The sequence below is a fragment of the Limulus polyphemus genome, unplaced genomic scaffold (assembly GCF_000517525.1).
Source record: "Limulus polyphemus unplaced genomic scaffold, Limulus_polyphemus-2.1.2 Scaffold3784, whole genome shotgun sequence".
Lineage (NCBI taxonomy): Eukaryota > Metazoa > Arthropoda > Merostomata > Xiphosura > Limulidae > Limulus > Limulus polyphemus.
The window spans coordinates 11938-27777 of NW_013669394.1; the positions used below are offsets into that span (position 1 = coordinate 11938).

At 32.6% G+C, this 15840-nt stretch overlaps 1 protein-coding gene across 1 annotated transcript in view; it reads left to right on the forward strand.

Moving 5' to 3' along the window:
• Window positions 1-4705, forward strand: part of LOC106470036 (cAMP-dependent protein kinase type II regulatory subunit-like) — a gene marked incomplete at its 5' end in the record, with an annotated part of 13752 nt that extends 9047 nt beyond the window's left edge. The window contains 3 exons of the mRNA XM_013930559.2: window positions 700-751; window positions 2838-2906; window positions 4414-4705. Of these exons, the coding sequence (XP_013786013.1) occupies window positions 700-751; window positions 2838-2906; window positions 4414-4544 (252 nt within the window). The remainder of the gene's footprint in view (window positions 1-699; window positions 752-2837; window positions 2907-4413) is intronic.
• Window positions 4706-15840: the final 11135 nt, after the last annotated feature.

The following is a 15840-nucleotide window of genomic DNA, read 5'->3' on the forward strand; positions in this document are numbered from 1 at the left end:
AAAGTAGGTTTATCTGGAAAGTAAGCGATAGAGTTAAATAGTACTTAAAAGTAGATTTATCTGGAAAGTAAGCGATAGAGTTAAATGGTACTTAAAAGTAGATTTATCTGGAAAGTAAGCGATAGAGTTAAATAGTACTTAAAAGTAGATTTATCTGGAAACTAAGCGATAGAGTTAAATAGTACTTAAAAGTAGATTTATCTGGAAAGTAAGCGATAGAGTTAAATAGTACTTAAAGGTAGATTTATCTGGAAACTAAGCGATAGAATTAAATGGTTCTTAAAAGTAGATTTATCTGGAAAGTAAGCGATAGAGTTTTTATTACTTAAAAGTAGATTTATCTGGAAACTAAGAGATAGAATTAAATGGTACTTAAAAGTAGATTTATCTGGAAAGTAAGCGATAGAGTTAAATAGTACTTAAAAGTAGATTTATCTGGAAACTAAGAGATAGAATTAAATGGTACTTAAAAGTAGATTTATCTGGAAAGTAAGCGATAGAGTTAAATGGTACTTAAAAGTAGATTTATCTGGAAAGTAAGCGATAGAGTTAAATGGTACTTAAAAGTAGATTTATCTGGAAACTAAGAGATAGAATTAAATGTTACTTAAAAGCAAGGATTTCAAATATAATTGTTTATATGTTGCCTCGTCTTATTTGTTTCGAAACACATTTCGTATGGTTTTCTTTTTCTTTCAGTCAGACGAAGAGAAAGAACTGTTACGTTTGATTAAAGGACAATATTTTGGAGGTAAACACATTTAGGATTAGCTTAACTGTTTGTGGTTTTTAATAAAATTATTTTGTTTTTCTTGAAGCTACCACACAACCAATTTTAATTCTAGATGAGAATAATAGGATTTAAAAGAACCCTTAGAAAATACTAATGTTAAGATTAAAGGTAATTCAAACATTTCCGTGTATAAAACTCAATTAATTAGATTTGTCAATATTAGAACCTCAGAACAACTAAAGAAGTAGATGCAACATGTTGTATTTAACACTTAAATGCTCAATTTCATATAGATAGATACATTCCACTATAATCAAATGATGTGTTTAACCGTACTCACGATATGCGAATTTCTGGTTTTCTGATAGCGAGCTCCCTAGTGGCTCAGCGGTAAGTTTATGTATATTAGAGCAAAGCTATCCTGGGCTATTGTCTGTGTCTGTCACAGGAAATCGAACCCCGGATTGTAGAGTTATAGGTCCTTAGACTTACAGCTGTCCTGCCGGGGTACTCTAGACGTTAGGTGTGAAAGCTTATAACGCTAAAACCGGGCTTCGATACCCGTCGTGGACTCAGCGCAAATAGTCTTTTGTGTAGTTCTGTGCTTTACTATAATCAAACAAATACAATTCTGATAACGAATACTTCGGTATGTAAATTATGAAGGATTAACGACTGGAGTCTGCGGACTTACAACGCTAGAATCCGGGTTTCGATACCCGTGGTGGCCAGAGCACAGATAGCCCATTGTGTAGCTTTGTGCTTAATTACAAACAAACAGACGCTTTTATAACCCAAATTTCCATTTCTGTACGTGTTTTGATGTTCTATATGATCAACTGAGAATCAATCTTGTGTAACCCCACTCTGATGATCAAAAATTAAGTACATTGAAAATGTTTCATTGTTTTTAAGGTAATCAACCAGATTAGTAGAAAAAATTTGGAATTTTTTTGTTTGGTTTATAATTAACGTTATTGTATAAGAAGTTAATTAACGTTACCACGCACAATGTCGAAATTCATCAGACTTGAATAAAAAAAAATCAGATCGTCATTCTGTAGTATATGAAATTTTTATTCATCCTATACGATTCTAGTGTTAACAAATCTAAAGAAGAGTTGAAAATATTCGTGTGAAACTGCTTTTACCTCTTACTAAAATCTATATTTTATCACGTTGTTTCGCGTTAGTTTTACAATGTAAAAAAAATTACGCTTTTTTTTTTACCAGACAAAAGTTAAGACGCAGGTATAAGTAATAACGTATTGTATACGCTGATTAATGGTACATAACCCTTAAGGATAACGGAATACGTGTCTTTTATTTTGGACAAATAATCTGTGTCTTACGAGAGTAATCATGTATTAGAAATTGAGTATTTACGTACGTATTTAAAGACGTCACTTGTGGGAACACAGGTGTAAAAACTAGCAAACGATGAAGTTGTGAAATAGTAATTTAATAACAGAAAGTCCAACACCAGTGTTAGTTAGAATAAGAAAAGAGTGGATACCTTGTACTTGTATTAGACCTTGTACTTGTATTAGACCTTGTACTTGTATTATACCTTGTATTTGTATTAGGCCTTGTACTTGTATTATACCTTGTATTTGTATTAGGCCTTGTACTTGTATTAGACCTTGTATTTGTATTAGGCCTTGTACTTGTATTAGATAATACAAGTACAAGGGGCCTTGTACTTGTATTAGACCTTGTATTTGTATTAGACCCTGTACTTGTATTAAACCTTGTATTTGTATTAGACCTTGTACTTGTATTAAACCTTGTACTTTGTATTAGACCTTGTACTTGTATTAGACCTTGTACTTGTATTAGACCCTGTACTTGTATTAATCCTTGTACTTTGTATTAGACCTTGTACTTGTATTAAACCTTGTATTTGTATTAGACCTTGTACTTGTATTATACCTTGTATTTGTATTAGGCCTTGTACTTGTATTATACCTTGTATTTGTATTAGGCCTTGTACTTGTATTAGACCTTGTACTTTTATTAAACCTTGTACTTGTATTAGACCTTGTATTTGTATTAAACCTTGTACTTGTATTAAAAATGAAATTTTTGTGTTTGTTTCTTACAGAACTTGCTCTTGTAACTCATAAACCTCGAGCAGCATCTGCCTACGCTGTAGGAAGCGTTCGATTAGCATGTAAGTATGTAAGAAATCCATTGGTGGACGACAAATAACTTTAGTCTAGACAGGAAACAACAAATAAATGATCTGCTATTTTTGTTTACAGCTTTTAAACGCACGCAACAACACCCAACTTTCAGTGAACTAAGAATTTTTATTTTAACTAGATTTAATTTATATATTATCAATGATTATTTAAAACTATTGCGACGGTAAAATCACGTAGGCATAGGCGTATGAGGCGGGGCGCGGAAGTCCTCCCACAACTTACAAAACAATACGGCCATTCGAGAAAAACTGGATAGCAAAAGTTGTTTACTCATAACCTCATTCGGGCAAAAATTGTACAGCCCCCCCCCCCGATGAAAAAATCCCCCATACGCCTATGCACGTAGGATATATTACCTGAACTAAAATCGATACAGTCTTGTGAGAAATGTAGAAGTAGCATTGCCTTTTAATTATAGGTAGGCAAACAACGAGTTATATATACTTGTAATGAAGTGATTTAGTTTTGGGGGGGGGGACATACTACATGTTTCGATAGAAGATTGGTTTGCCTTCTTCAGGTATGAAGATAGACCAACGTTCTATCGAAACATGTGGTATGCCCCCCCCCCCCCAAATAAATCACTTCATTATAATTATAAATCGTTGTTTTATTATTACATTAGCAAAATATGCGTCCTTAGTCAAGTATAAAGATCATTAATATTGTAATTAATCCTATTAATTTCTGCTAGGGTTCTCTACGTATTTTACACAGCAAATTAATAATTAATAATTTCACATTTTATTTTACCGGTTCTTTGTTGTGACAGACAGAAATGTTCAAATTATTCCACCCGGTGCAATAAGTGGAGTGGGAAAAGTATTTTTAAAACTCAAATGATATTTTTCAACATGCTGATAATCTTGGATAGAAATATTAAAAAGGCTATCACAGTATTAATGCTGTCACGAAATGTTTTAATGCTTCAGTAAATACAAGAAGGTAATAATTAAGTAAGCACATTATGTTAATATAATAATAAAACAACGATTTATAAACATAAGGAAAAGTTTTATTGATGGGGGATCATACTACATGTTTCAACGGAACATGCCCCCCCCCCCCAGTGGCACAGCGGTATATCTGCGGACTTACAACGCTAGAATCCGGGTTTCGATACCCGTGGTGGGCAGAGCACAGATTGCCCATTGTGTAGCTTTGTGCATAATTACAAAAACAAACAAACAATCAACAGAACATTGAAATTTCTTGCTCTGAAAAATTGTTGTTTGCCTACCTACTACCAATAATGATCTTGTTTGTTAAAGTTTTGTAGTGTAATTAATATGTTGCTAAAAGTCCTGTAATTTAAAAAAAAAGGTCATGGATCTATAAGCAATTTGGGGCATAAATGGTTTAGAATAATGGGTTAAGTTATATACATTAGTTGTCTATTCTACAAACATAGAGTTTTTTTAAAAAGTAGAGTTTATAGTAAACTTATAATGTATAATTTGTTTTTGATTAAAGTTCTTGACGTCCATGCTTTTGAGCGACTGCTTGGGCCGTGTATGGATATCCTCAAACGGAACATTGATGAATATGAAGAAGAGCTTATTAGAGTGTTCGGATCTAAAAGTAACATAAGCGATCTCCGGTAACTTTCTTCCGTTCTACAGCAGTATTTGATGAACGTCCTTCTAGTAAGAACACCCCTGCCACCCGTATCTTGCCCCCCGGAAACCTCATCTTCACTGAAACAAACTTATTTCAGTGGCTTATGTAAAAAAAAAAAAGTGTTTACTCGACATGTTGATAACAACAGAATCTTTGAAAAACGTTGGCTGAACTTTTTGATATTTACTTTGAAGCTGCACTTAATCTATCAGATCCTGCGCTTTTTCACATTTATTTACACTTATTTTAGTCGACGAAACGCTATGTTATTTCTCATGAGCTAAAGATATTGGTAGAGAGTAAATTTTTACTGTGTTCCAGAAAATGTTTTGTTTTATATATGACTACATACTTTATCAATGAGAATAATAGGTGAAGTTAATATAATTTCTTATTTCTAAATACAACAAAAAACAACAACTTTATTTTCAAATACTTCTTTATTTTAAGTCCATTCTGTAGCACGTTTGTAAAACTATGTATTGATGTCACGTCCATTTTCTCTGTTGTTTAAGGTTTAATTTTTATTTTAAAAAAATCAAACCTTAAATTAATTTCACATATTCTATGTTAAGTTTGTTATTTATGGATTTTTAGGCATTTGAATAAGAACATTTGTTAGTTCTATTTTCTACGTTATTGAGATATTTTATTAATTTTAATACACCAATTAAAATTTACGATGGCAAATGGCTAAGAAAAGCACAAAAAGAGAATGTTAATATAGCATGCGCTAGATATTCTCAGGAACTCAAATTACAATATTTGTCGAAGAAATAAGAACGAAAAATAATAGTGTTTCCAAATTGTAATAATTAAATAGAATGTCACGCAATTACAATGATATCTTATCGAATAGAACGAAGAAAAACACACTTCGTCAGTAGTAGGTTATTCTGAAGGAAGAAACCCAACACACCACGTTAACAATAGGCTAGTCTACATTAATGTTCGACTAATCCAGTCTACCATTAATGTAGTGTTATGTATTTTTTTATGTTACATGTTATGTATTTCTCTACACTGCTTCAGGTTTTACATTAATGTTCGACTAATCTGTAACATAAAAAATACATAACACTACATTAATGTTCGACTAATCTGTAGTGTAAAAAATACATAACATTATATTAATGGTAGACTAACCTGAAGCAGTGTAGAGAAATACATAACATTACATTAATGTTCGACTAATCTGTAACATAAAAAAATACATAACACTACATTAATGGTAGACTAACCTGAAGCAGTGTAGAGAAATACATAACATTACATTAATGTTCGACTAATCTGTAATGTAAAAAAATACATAACACTATATTAATGTTAGACTAACCTGAAGCAGTGTAGAGAAATACATAACACTACATTACTGTTCGACTAATCTGTAATGTAAAAAAATACATAACACTATATTAATGTTAGACTAACCTGAAGCAGTGTAGAGAAATGCATAACACTACATCAGTGTTAGTCTAATCTGAATTAGTGTAGAGAAGTACGGTACATCACATAAATATTAGACTAGTTTGAAGTATTGCAGAGAAATGCGGTACGCTACATCAGTGTTAAGCCTCTCAGAACACAGTAAAACACACCTTACATTTATATGTTATCGTTATCGAAAACAACTGATGCAGTTGCTAAGTTGTAAGCTTGGGAGTTTATAACGGTAAAACTCTTTGTTATGTAAGCGCAACACAGACAACCTATTATGAATCTTTGTGCTTAATGACAACTAAACAAAACATTACGTCTATAATAACCTTAAACGACCGTAAACAGAGAGTTAAAACTGAAAACAAATTATAATTCAAGTGATTTAATAGGGATAAAGAAATGTAAGTGTGTTTATTATCAAATAAGAAATAACGTAAGTAAAATAGTGATTTAATAGAGATAAAGAAATGTAAGTGTTTTCGTTATCAAATAAGAAATAACGTATGTTAAATAGTGATTTAATAGAGATAAAGAAATATAAGTCTGTACATTATAAAATAAGAAATAATGTAAATTAAATAGTGATTTAATAGGGATAAATAAATCTAAGTATGTTTATTATCAAATAAGAAATAACGTAAATTAAATAGTGATTTAATAGGGATAAAGAAATCTAAGTGTGTACATTATAAAATAAGAAATAATGTAAATTAAATAGTGATTTAATAGGGATAAAGAAATGTAAGTGTTTTCGTTATCAAATAAGAAATAATGTAAATTAAATAGTGATTTAATAAGGATAAAGAAATCTAAGTGTGTACATTATAAAATAAGAAATAACGTAAATTAAATAGTGATTTAATAGGGAAAAAGAAATCTAAGTGTGTTTATTATCAAATAAGAAATAACGTAAATTAAATAGTGATTTAATAAGGATAAAGAAATCTAAGTATGTACATTATAAAATAAGAAATAACATAAATTAAATAGTGATTTAATAGGGATAAAGAAATCTAAGTGTGATGGTTATCAAATAAGAAATAACATAAATTAAATAGTGATTTAATAGGGATAAAGAAATCTAAGTGTGTTTATTATCAAATAAGAAATAACGTAAATTAAATAGTGATTTAATAGGGATAAAGAAATCTAAGTGTGATGGTTATCAAATAAGAAATAACGTAAGTTAAATAGTGATTTAAATAGGGATAAAGAAATCTAAGTGTGTTTATTATCAAATAAGAAATAACGTAAATTAAATAGTGATTTAATAGGGATAAAGAAATCTAAGTGTGTTTATTACCAAATAAGAAATAACGTGATGTATAATGTGTATATAAAATACCAAGTATATCTAAGAATGAATAAACAAAAAATATCTAAACTAAAAGTAGCCTATACATTGTTTCTAAAGATCTTTTCTCTGCTAAAAAGTAAAATAAGAAGCAACTATACGGTAAACGTAGGCAAGAAATTGTATCAAATCTTAATCAATCACATAATTATGGGCTTTATATTTCTCACGCCCATGTTTTCAATGACTGCTAATAAAATTTATCGGATTAATGAGCGTTTGAGAACGAATATTTTTTTTTTTCTTTAGTTTCAAATTGTATCTTCTTTGTCAAATCCTAGTTATAAAAACGATATTTCAAACTGCCGATTTTTAGTTTGTAATAAATAAAGATGTCCGAAGAATAACTTGTAACAGAGAACTTTATTTGATTAAATCAATGGAAAATGGTGTAGTTTCTCGTAAATATATACTTTTTTCATTTGTATTCCTAAGAATTGTTGATGTTATAAATATAATATTCAATGCTTGTCTTATGAAGCCATTGTGTTGTGTACGTAGTAATCAAGATTCGGTATCAGAATTTACTGTTTAAATGTTATTGTTGTTCACAAGCACTTGGAGTAGGTTTTCACTGAACACTGTTTTTTAATCAATTATTTTTCGTCAAAACTTGTGAACAAATGAAATATTTTGACAAAAATACAACTCATGTTTTGGCATCATAGATATATTTAGTGATTAATGTTTCTATTATTAAATAAAGAATAAAAATTTTTTTTTCCAACATTCGCATTTGAAGACCCCTTTTCTTCTTGAAATGATGTATAAAACTTTTCGGTTTCTACAGATTTATATTTTACTTCAAATATTCATTGATCCGCACCTTTTATTTCCATTGTATATCCTCAAGTAACGTTTCCACCCAGTTGAAAAAATTAGATTTGTTATTGAAGATTTTTTTTTCTCTAAACTTTGTAATATTATATGATAAAATAAACAAGTGTAAGAGATACAACCACTTGAAAAAGTTTTATGTAATTTTGAATACTTAATTCTAAGCCGGTTTTAATTTACATATCAGGAATCATCTTTCACCTTTGTTTTGTTTTAAATTATCAATTTCAGCATACCATTTGCATCATATCTACAATTGTTTGTTTTTTTTGTTTTACAAATCAGTTCAGAAACACAGCCACGGCCTTGATTTTAAAATTGAACATATTTTAGGGAAACAGGTGGAGGATTTTAGGAATTTGTTTCCACGAAACCAACATTTTATTTCTTTATCTGATATAACGGCCACAAAACTGTGTAGTTAAAGAACTAATCTCTTTAAGTGGATTTTGAAAAGTTCGTGTTATATAAATGTTACAAGAAAATTCTTGATTTTTTGTTAGGGAAACATATGAGGTATTTATTTGTTCTGATTTAAATGTAAATGGACAGAGGTGTTAATCACCTCACGAGTACGAGTATATTATTTAATTAAAAACTTGTGCTGGTGATCTTGAAATAAAGATTTCTTCAAAACTGACGAAATTTTTCATTTTCCTTCGAAAACTCACAACAATTTTTTGGAGAATTGGTGACCGAACTGGCGGATATGCTTAAGTCATAATCATTAAAATAAAAGTAACAAAATGTCATGTTAAAATGTGTTACAAATCGAGATAATGGTTTCTTAAACTCTAATAATTATATTATAAATTTGTTATATGTCGTTCTTATGAAATAAAATAACTGAGCAAATGTATTGCTTCGTTATCGATACTCTGGATCAAATGTTTATTTTCAAGAAGTAAGGACATCTAACAGTATCAAACAATTATTACAAAAAACAAACAAACTGATTACAGACATAGTTAGAATTTAAACATTTATTTTTGTTTTACTCTTTCTAACTTGTTCACTGATATAGACAAATCACATGCTTATAGATATATTTCCAGAAAATAGTTTTTTTTTCGAGCTGTTAATTATCCGGGTTATGATCAAAACAGACTTAATTTTCTTGAATCATGCCAAATGTTAACTCAGAAATTAAAACGTAATCGTAATAATTATCTTTATCACATTTCTAATTAATATCGATTTTCTTCAAATAACTTAACTGACTTAACTTCTATAACGAAACGTCGTCTCCGAAACCTGACAGAAGGCAGGAGCAGTCCTTATGTAACTATTCAACATGTGAACACACTGCTTGAAATATTCTTTAAAAAAGAAGGCTTAGTTAATACTATGTGCTAAATGGCTTCTGATTTATCTTAATTCTTGTTGAAACCCTAATGAAATTAAAAAAACAACAAAAACTAAGGAAATTAACATTATGATTCCACCATGAATTATTCTGAAATTCCGTTAGATCCATGATGTATTTATCAGAAACCTTTAGATCCATAATGTATTTATCAGAAACCTTTAGGTGCACAATGTATTTATCAGAAACCTTTAGATCCATAATGTATTTATCAGAAACCTTTAGATCCATAATGTATTTATCAGAAACCTTTAGATCCATAATGTATTTATCAGAAACCTTTAGATCCATAATGTATTTATCAGAAACCTTTAGGTGCACAATGTATTTATCAGAAACCTTTAGATCCATAATGTATTTATCAGAAACCTTTAGGTGCACAATGTATTTATCAAAAAATTGTGCAGTATGAGTTCTTTAATGTGTTTCGAACATCTGTTACTATATAAAGTGAGGCCCGGCATGGCCAGGTGGTTAGGGAGCTCGACTCGAAATCTGCGGGTCGCGGGTTCGAATCCGAGTCCCACCAAACATGCTCGCCCTTTCAGCCGTGGGGGCGTTATAATGTGACGGTCAATCCCACTATTCGTTGTTAAAAGAGTAGCTCAAGAATTGGCGGTGGGTGGTGATGACTAGCTGCCTTCCTTCTAGTCCTACACTGCTAAATTGGGGACGGCTAGCACAGATAGGCCTCGTGTAGCTTTGCGCGAAATTAAAAAAAACAACAAAATATAAGGTGAAATCCTAGATAAATGACCAAAGTTTGCTCGACACCTAAACAGTTTAAACTTGATTCATTAAAAGAACCTTTTCTGGATTCAGTATTTACAGGAAGATTAAAGATCCCAGCTAACGTACTCTAGGGTTAGTCACGCCCATTAAAGATAATAAGTCTATTGGCTATTAATATTATTTCTGGCACTAAAAAATAAGAGTTACTCACATGTATGTAACTACTGCAGTCAAAATTACTAAAATTAATATTCATATTTCAACACAGATTTTTTTTCAAACTATCAAACATTGAAATATTTTTTAAATTATAATACAAAGTTAATAAGAATCAGAGACTTAGAAATATAAATTTAGCTACTGTCTGTTTGAAAACTAGTAATAAGGGAATAAAGAACAGCAAAATTCATATAGCTTTATAATTAATAATAATAGTGTTAAAGCAGCAAATCAACATGGCCAGGTGGTTAAGGCACTCGATTCGCAATCTGAGGGCCGCGGGTTCGAACCCCTGTCACACCAAACATGCTCGCCCTTTCAGCCGTGGGGGCGTTATAATGTGACGGTTGGTAAAAGAGTAGCTCAAGAGTTGGCAGTGGGTGGTTATGACTAACTGCCTCTAGTCTTACACTGCTAAATTAGGGACGACTAACAGATAACCCTCGTGTAGCTTTGCGCGAAATTTAAAAACAAGCAAACTACCGTTTAGTATGGCCAGGTTCTAGGGCACTCGACTCATAATTTGCGGGTCGTTGGATCGAAACCTGTCACCGAACATTCTTTCTTTTGTTTTGTTTGTTTTTTTTTTGCTGAGGAGGCGTTATGATTTGACGGTCTATCCCACCATTCGTTGGCAAACAGTAGCCAAAGAATTGGTTGTGGGTTCTGTTGGCTAGCTACCTTCCCTCTATTCTATCACAAGAAAATTAGTGACAGCTAGCATGAATAAACCTCGAGTAGGTTCGTGCGAAATTCTATAACAAATACCACAATTATACAAATATGGACCTTCACTAAAAATATAAATATAGGGTCGGGCGTGACCCGGTTGTCATCATTCTCGGACCGCAAATCCGAAGATTCGCGGGTCATTGTCTGAAAAATGGGCTTCGCACTTTGAAACTATAAGAATGAGAGTCAAATCCCACTGTTCGACCAAACAAGAGTAGCTCAAGAGTTGACGGTGGGTACTGTTGACTAGCAACCGTCCTTTTAGTCTCTAATTTAGAAATTAAGGATCTCTAAGCGCAAATAGCGCTTTGTGTAGCTTCAGGCAGGTATTTTTTAAATAGCGAAACAAAAAAGAAACAGAAACTACAGTTAAAAGCAGATTATCTTTTAGGTTTATGCACATGAACACCCTTAATCTTCGTTTTACAACTATTTAACAAACAACACAAAAAGATAAGCATAAAATAAACGATCTTGATGCTGACAAAAGACGTAAGAGTTTCGAAACGTTCTCCTCCACACTTGTGTCTTTTTTTCTTCTACAACAGGCAGTTGCCGGAAGAGTTTCGAAACGTTCTCCTCCACACACTTGTGTCTTTTTTTTTCTACAACAGGCTGTTGCCGTCCATTCCAGTAGGTTAGGGCGCTCGACTCGTAATCTGAGGGTCGCGGGTTCGAATCCCTGTCCCATCAAACATGCTCGCCCTTTAAGCCGTGTGGGCTTTATAATGTGATGATCAATCCCACTATTCGTTTGTAAAAGAGTAGCCCAAGAGTTGGCGGTGGGCGTGATGACTATGTGCCTTCCCTCTAGTCTTACACTGCTAAATTAGGGACGGCTAGCGCAGATAGCCCTCGTGTAGCTTTGCGCGAAATTAAAAAAAAACAACAAAAAAACCATTCCACTATGCTCATCATACATACTCTGCTTAAAAAATCTAGCAAACAAGACCTTGCTATTTTTTGTGAAGGTTTAGCTAATGGAAAACATACAGGTTGTGTTTGAAGAAAAAGTTACGAATTGCGTAAATTAAGTTTGTTTGTCATGATAATTTATTCATGAGCACGAATATTGAAAAAAACAGATTTTTTGTACAAACTATAAGTTTTTCAAAGTTTAATAAAAAGTGATGTGAGGACGGCATGGCTAGAATTATTAATGAAACACTGAGCGATGTTTTTTTGCTAATGATATTTCTGATACCTAAGGTTCTTGAAATAATTATAATTATCTCATTTTTAATAAGTGAGAAATATTTTTGAAATAGAACTCCAGTTAAAAACATTAGAAATGCAACACTTTGTACACCATATTGTGATTGTAAGAGGTTCAGATGAGTTTTACCATGCGAGAATTCCTCAAAACCTGGAATCGACCTGGTTTGGCTGTTGTTAAGCGTAAATCATCACAAGGGGTTGTCTGTGGTCTGCCCATCCCTGATATCGAGACCCGATTTCTAGCGTAGAATGCTTGCAGACTTTCTGCTGAGGTGCCTGAGATGGCTTATTTCTAGAGCGCTCCTCTCGCAATCTGTGGGTGACGGATTCGAACTCCTGTCACTCTAAATGCTCGCCCTTTCAGCTGTGGGGGCATTATAATGTGACGGACAATCCCACTATTCGTTGGTAAAAGAGTAGCTCAAGAGTTGGCGGTTGGTGGTGATGACTAGCTGCCTTCCCTCTAGTTTATCACTTCTAAATTAGAAACAACTACTGCAGATAGCCCTCGTGCAGCTTTGGGCGAAATTCAAATCAAACCAATCAAACAATCTTAGTACTGAGCCACTAGGAGAGCATCGTCCAAGTAACTCTTCTCTAAACCCTCTCCAAAAACTTTATTAAATAAATTGATTAAAACTGGTTACAATTTTCCCAAAATAGATCTAACAATTATCTTATGGCCTCCTTACACTTTCCTTGTATACGATTTAAAATCATGTTTTCCTTACAAATAGGTTACGTACATTGTACAAAAGACTCCAAAGAATTTGCAATAGCTATGCCAAGATCGTTTTCCTCGTCAACTTCACCTTGAGCTTTCTCTCCTGCAAGACTATAAAACTAATTAATGTTGCAATGATTAATACACGAGCTAACGTTTATTAATATTAAGAGACATTCTGAGTTAAAAAGTCCAATTTACATCAACCTACTGAGCAGTGTAATTATAATTAATGTTGAAGACATTTCATTAGTATATAAAATAACGAGAAGGGGAATTTTCAACTTTAATAAAAAAAAATTCCTATTCGGGAAAAAGCTATATATCCATTTAATTTTGCTGCAGAAAAGTCTGAAATCATGAATTAGCATAGAAATTAAGTTTTGACAGCAATGTTTTTCAAAGGTTCTTTTTCAGTATATAAAAATACAAATGTTTATGACTAAATTGTTACAACACCTTCTCTAAGCCTAATTAGATGTCTGGAGTAGGCCTGATAATTATTTAGTTTTATACTAGTAGTAGTTAGGGCGCCCGTCGCATGGAATGCCGCCAGTGGGTGCCACATATGTATCCACCTCAGGCAATGGGGAGGGAAGGAGTAGATACGATGAAGTCACAGTACCACGAAGTGGAACAAGAGGGTGCTGGCGCCACGACAGACAGACATGACAACGGAAGTTGTCCAGAGAGCGAGTTACTAGGGGTATTTCGTAGGCTGCCATGACCGGCAGAAGTTATCCATTTTAGACCGTTACACTGGCGTCCGTACAGGGACCTTTTTCATAAAAGTTGAATTGTAACTTTAGATTTTTTTGTTTTTTTTTCAATTTGGTATCTAGTAATTAATTCAACAATAATCTAAGTTCAGTTAAATACAAACTAACTAGTGTTTGAAAATAATTGTTACTATGGGAGTTAGCGAATCTGATTGATACCAGCTTGAAGAAGTTTGTGTCAGAATTGACAGAACTAGCAAGAGAACTTAAGTTTTCCTCCCCTCAACTTCAACCATTAAGAGTCCATTTTATCTACAGACTTGTGGAAAATTCATCGATTTGCGTCACCGCAGTCAACCCACCAGGTTGAAAAGTTCGACGGTATATATATATATATAAGGACTTCAGAAATATTTAAAAAACATTTTGGTGTTATTGTGAAAAGCATAAAATAATATTTTATGAAATTATTTTATTAATAAATTTAAAACCACATTTAATGTTACATAATTCAACATATAGAGGGATTTAAATATATATAATGCTTTAAGTTAAAAAAACGCGGAAAGTTTTACATCTGCGGGTCGCGGGTTCGAATCCCCGTCACACCGAATATGCTCCCCCTTTATGCCCCTGAGTAGTGATGACATGTACAAAAAAAAATTCTATCCACCCCAGCAGCAAGTAAGTCAACGAAAACCTGTGAGCCCCAAATCTTCTAAATACATCGACTGTAGTTATGGTGAAAAAATATTTGTTTGTTAACTTGTGTTTATTTTTGTTTCCTTATTTTAAATTATCATGTACAGTACATTTCCGGAACATTCTTTCTTGTGGAAAATTTTAGCTACCTGGCCGAAATCAGAGTACCTGAATACCACACAAGTTCTTAATGGATTGGTAGGCCCACATTGGGCTATCTGCTGCATCTAACTTACCACTGACCCACTGGGGGATCGCATATGGAATCCCCGATATATAATAAAAATATCGTTCATATTGTTTTTTTTCTTTATTTTACAATATACAATATATGTCTACCTTTAATAGTAGTTTTTCTTTTCAACTTAGAGATCCTTTTGCTCAGTATCTTTCAGAAATGGTTGGTTATTAGTAAATAATCGTAATTTAATTAGTTTGTACACCCTATTTTAAACAATTTTCATTGTATTTTCTTTCAATCGCTTACTTTTCTTTCCTTCTTTTTCACCTCTGCCACCGAAGGTTATGTTTTCATCCCTGTATGTGTGTTTGTTTGGGTGTTTGTCAGCAAGATTTCTCAAAAATGAGTGAACGAAGTTGTACGAAAGTTGGTATACACTTGGACTATGACCCACCTTGAAGTGTTTATCTTTGGAGGGTCAAGGTCAAAGGCCAAGATCAGAGCAAGGCCACGAAAAGTAAAAAAAAATCACTACCTGTTAACGTGTGGACCGATTTTTACGCTAATTTTGTTCTGTATCTCAGTCAAAAAATGATCGGATTTTGATGAAACTCGGTGGACATGTGTAGAATACTATTCCTCATTGTCATGCCAAAAATTATTTGTGTCCGTTGATAACTCAGTGCCTTCTAGTTTTCAGGTTAGTGCTAGTTGTCAATACTGAAATATAAAATGATTATATGTATGATTTTAAAACTTTTAAAACTATTTTTCTTATAGTTTGAATCCTCAAAAGTTTACTTAAAAAATTCGACAAACGGATATATATATATATGTAAATTACTTTACTTAAAGTATTGTTACGGCAGCGGAAGTCACGCGACGCTGAGAACATGCGCTGGAGTTTCTAGAAGGATCATGGTTTATCGGGGAACCTCGCGAATGTCCCAGTGTTTGCTAGACGCCCTCTTTTTTAGTATATAAGCCCGGCAAATAAAGGAATAGATATGCAGTTAGATGGAAGAGATAGATTGAAGATAGAGATAATTGAGTCAA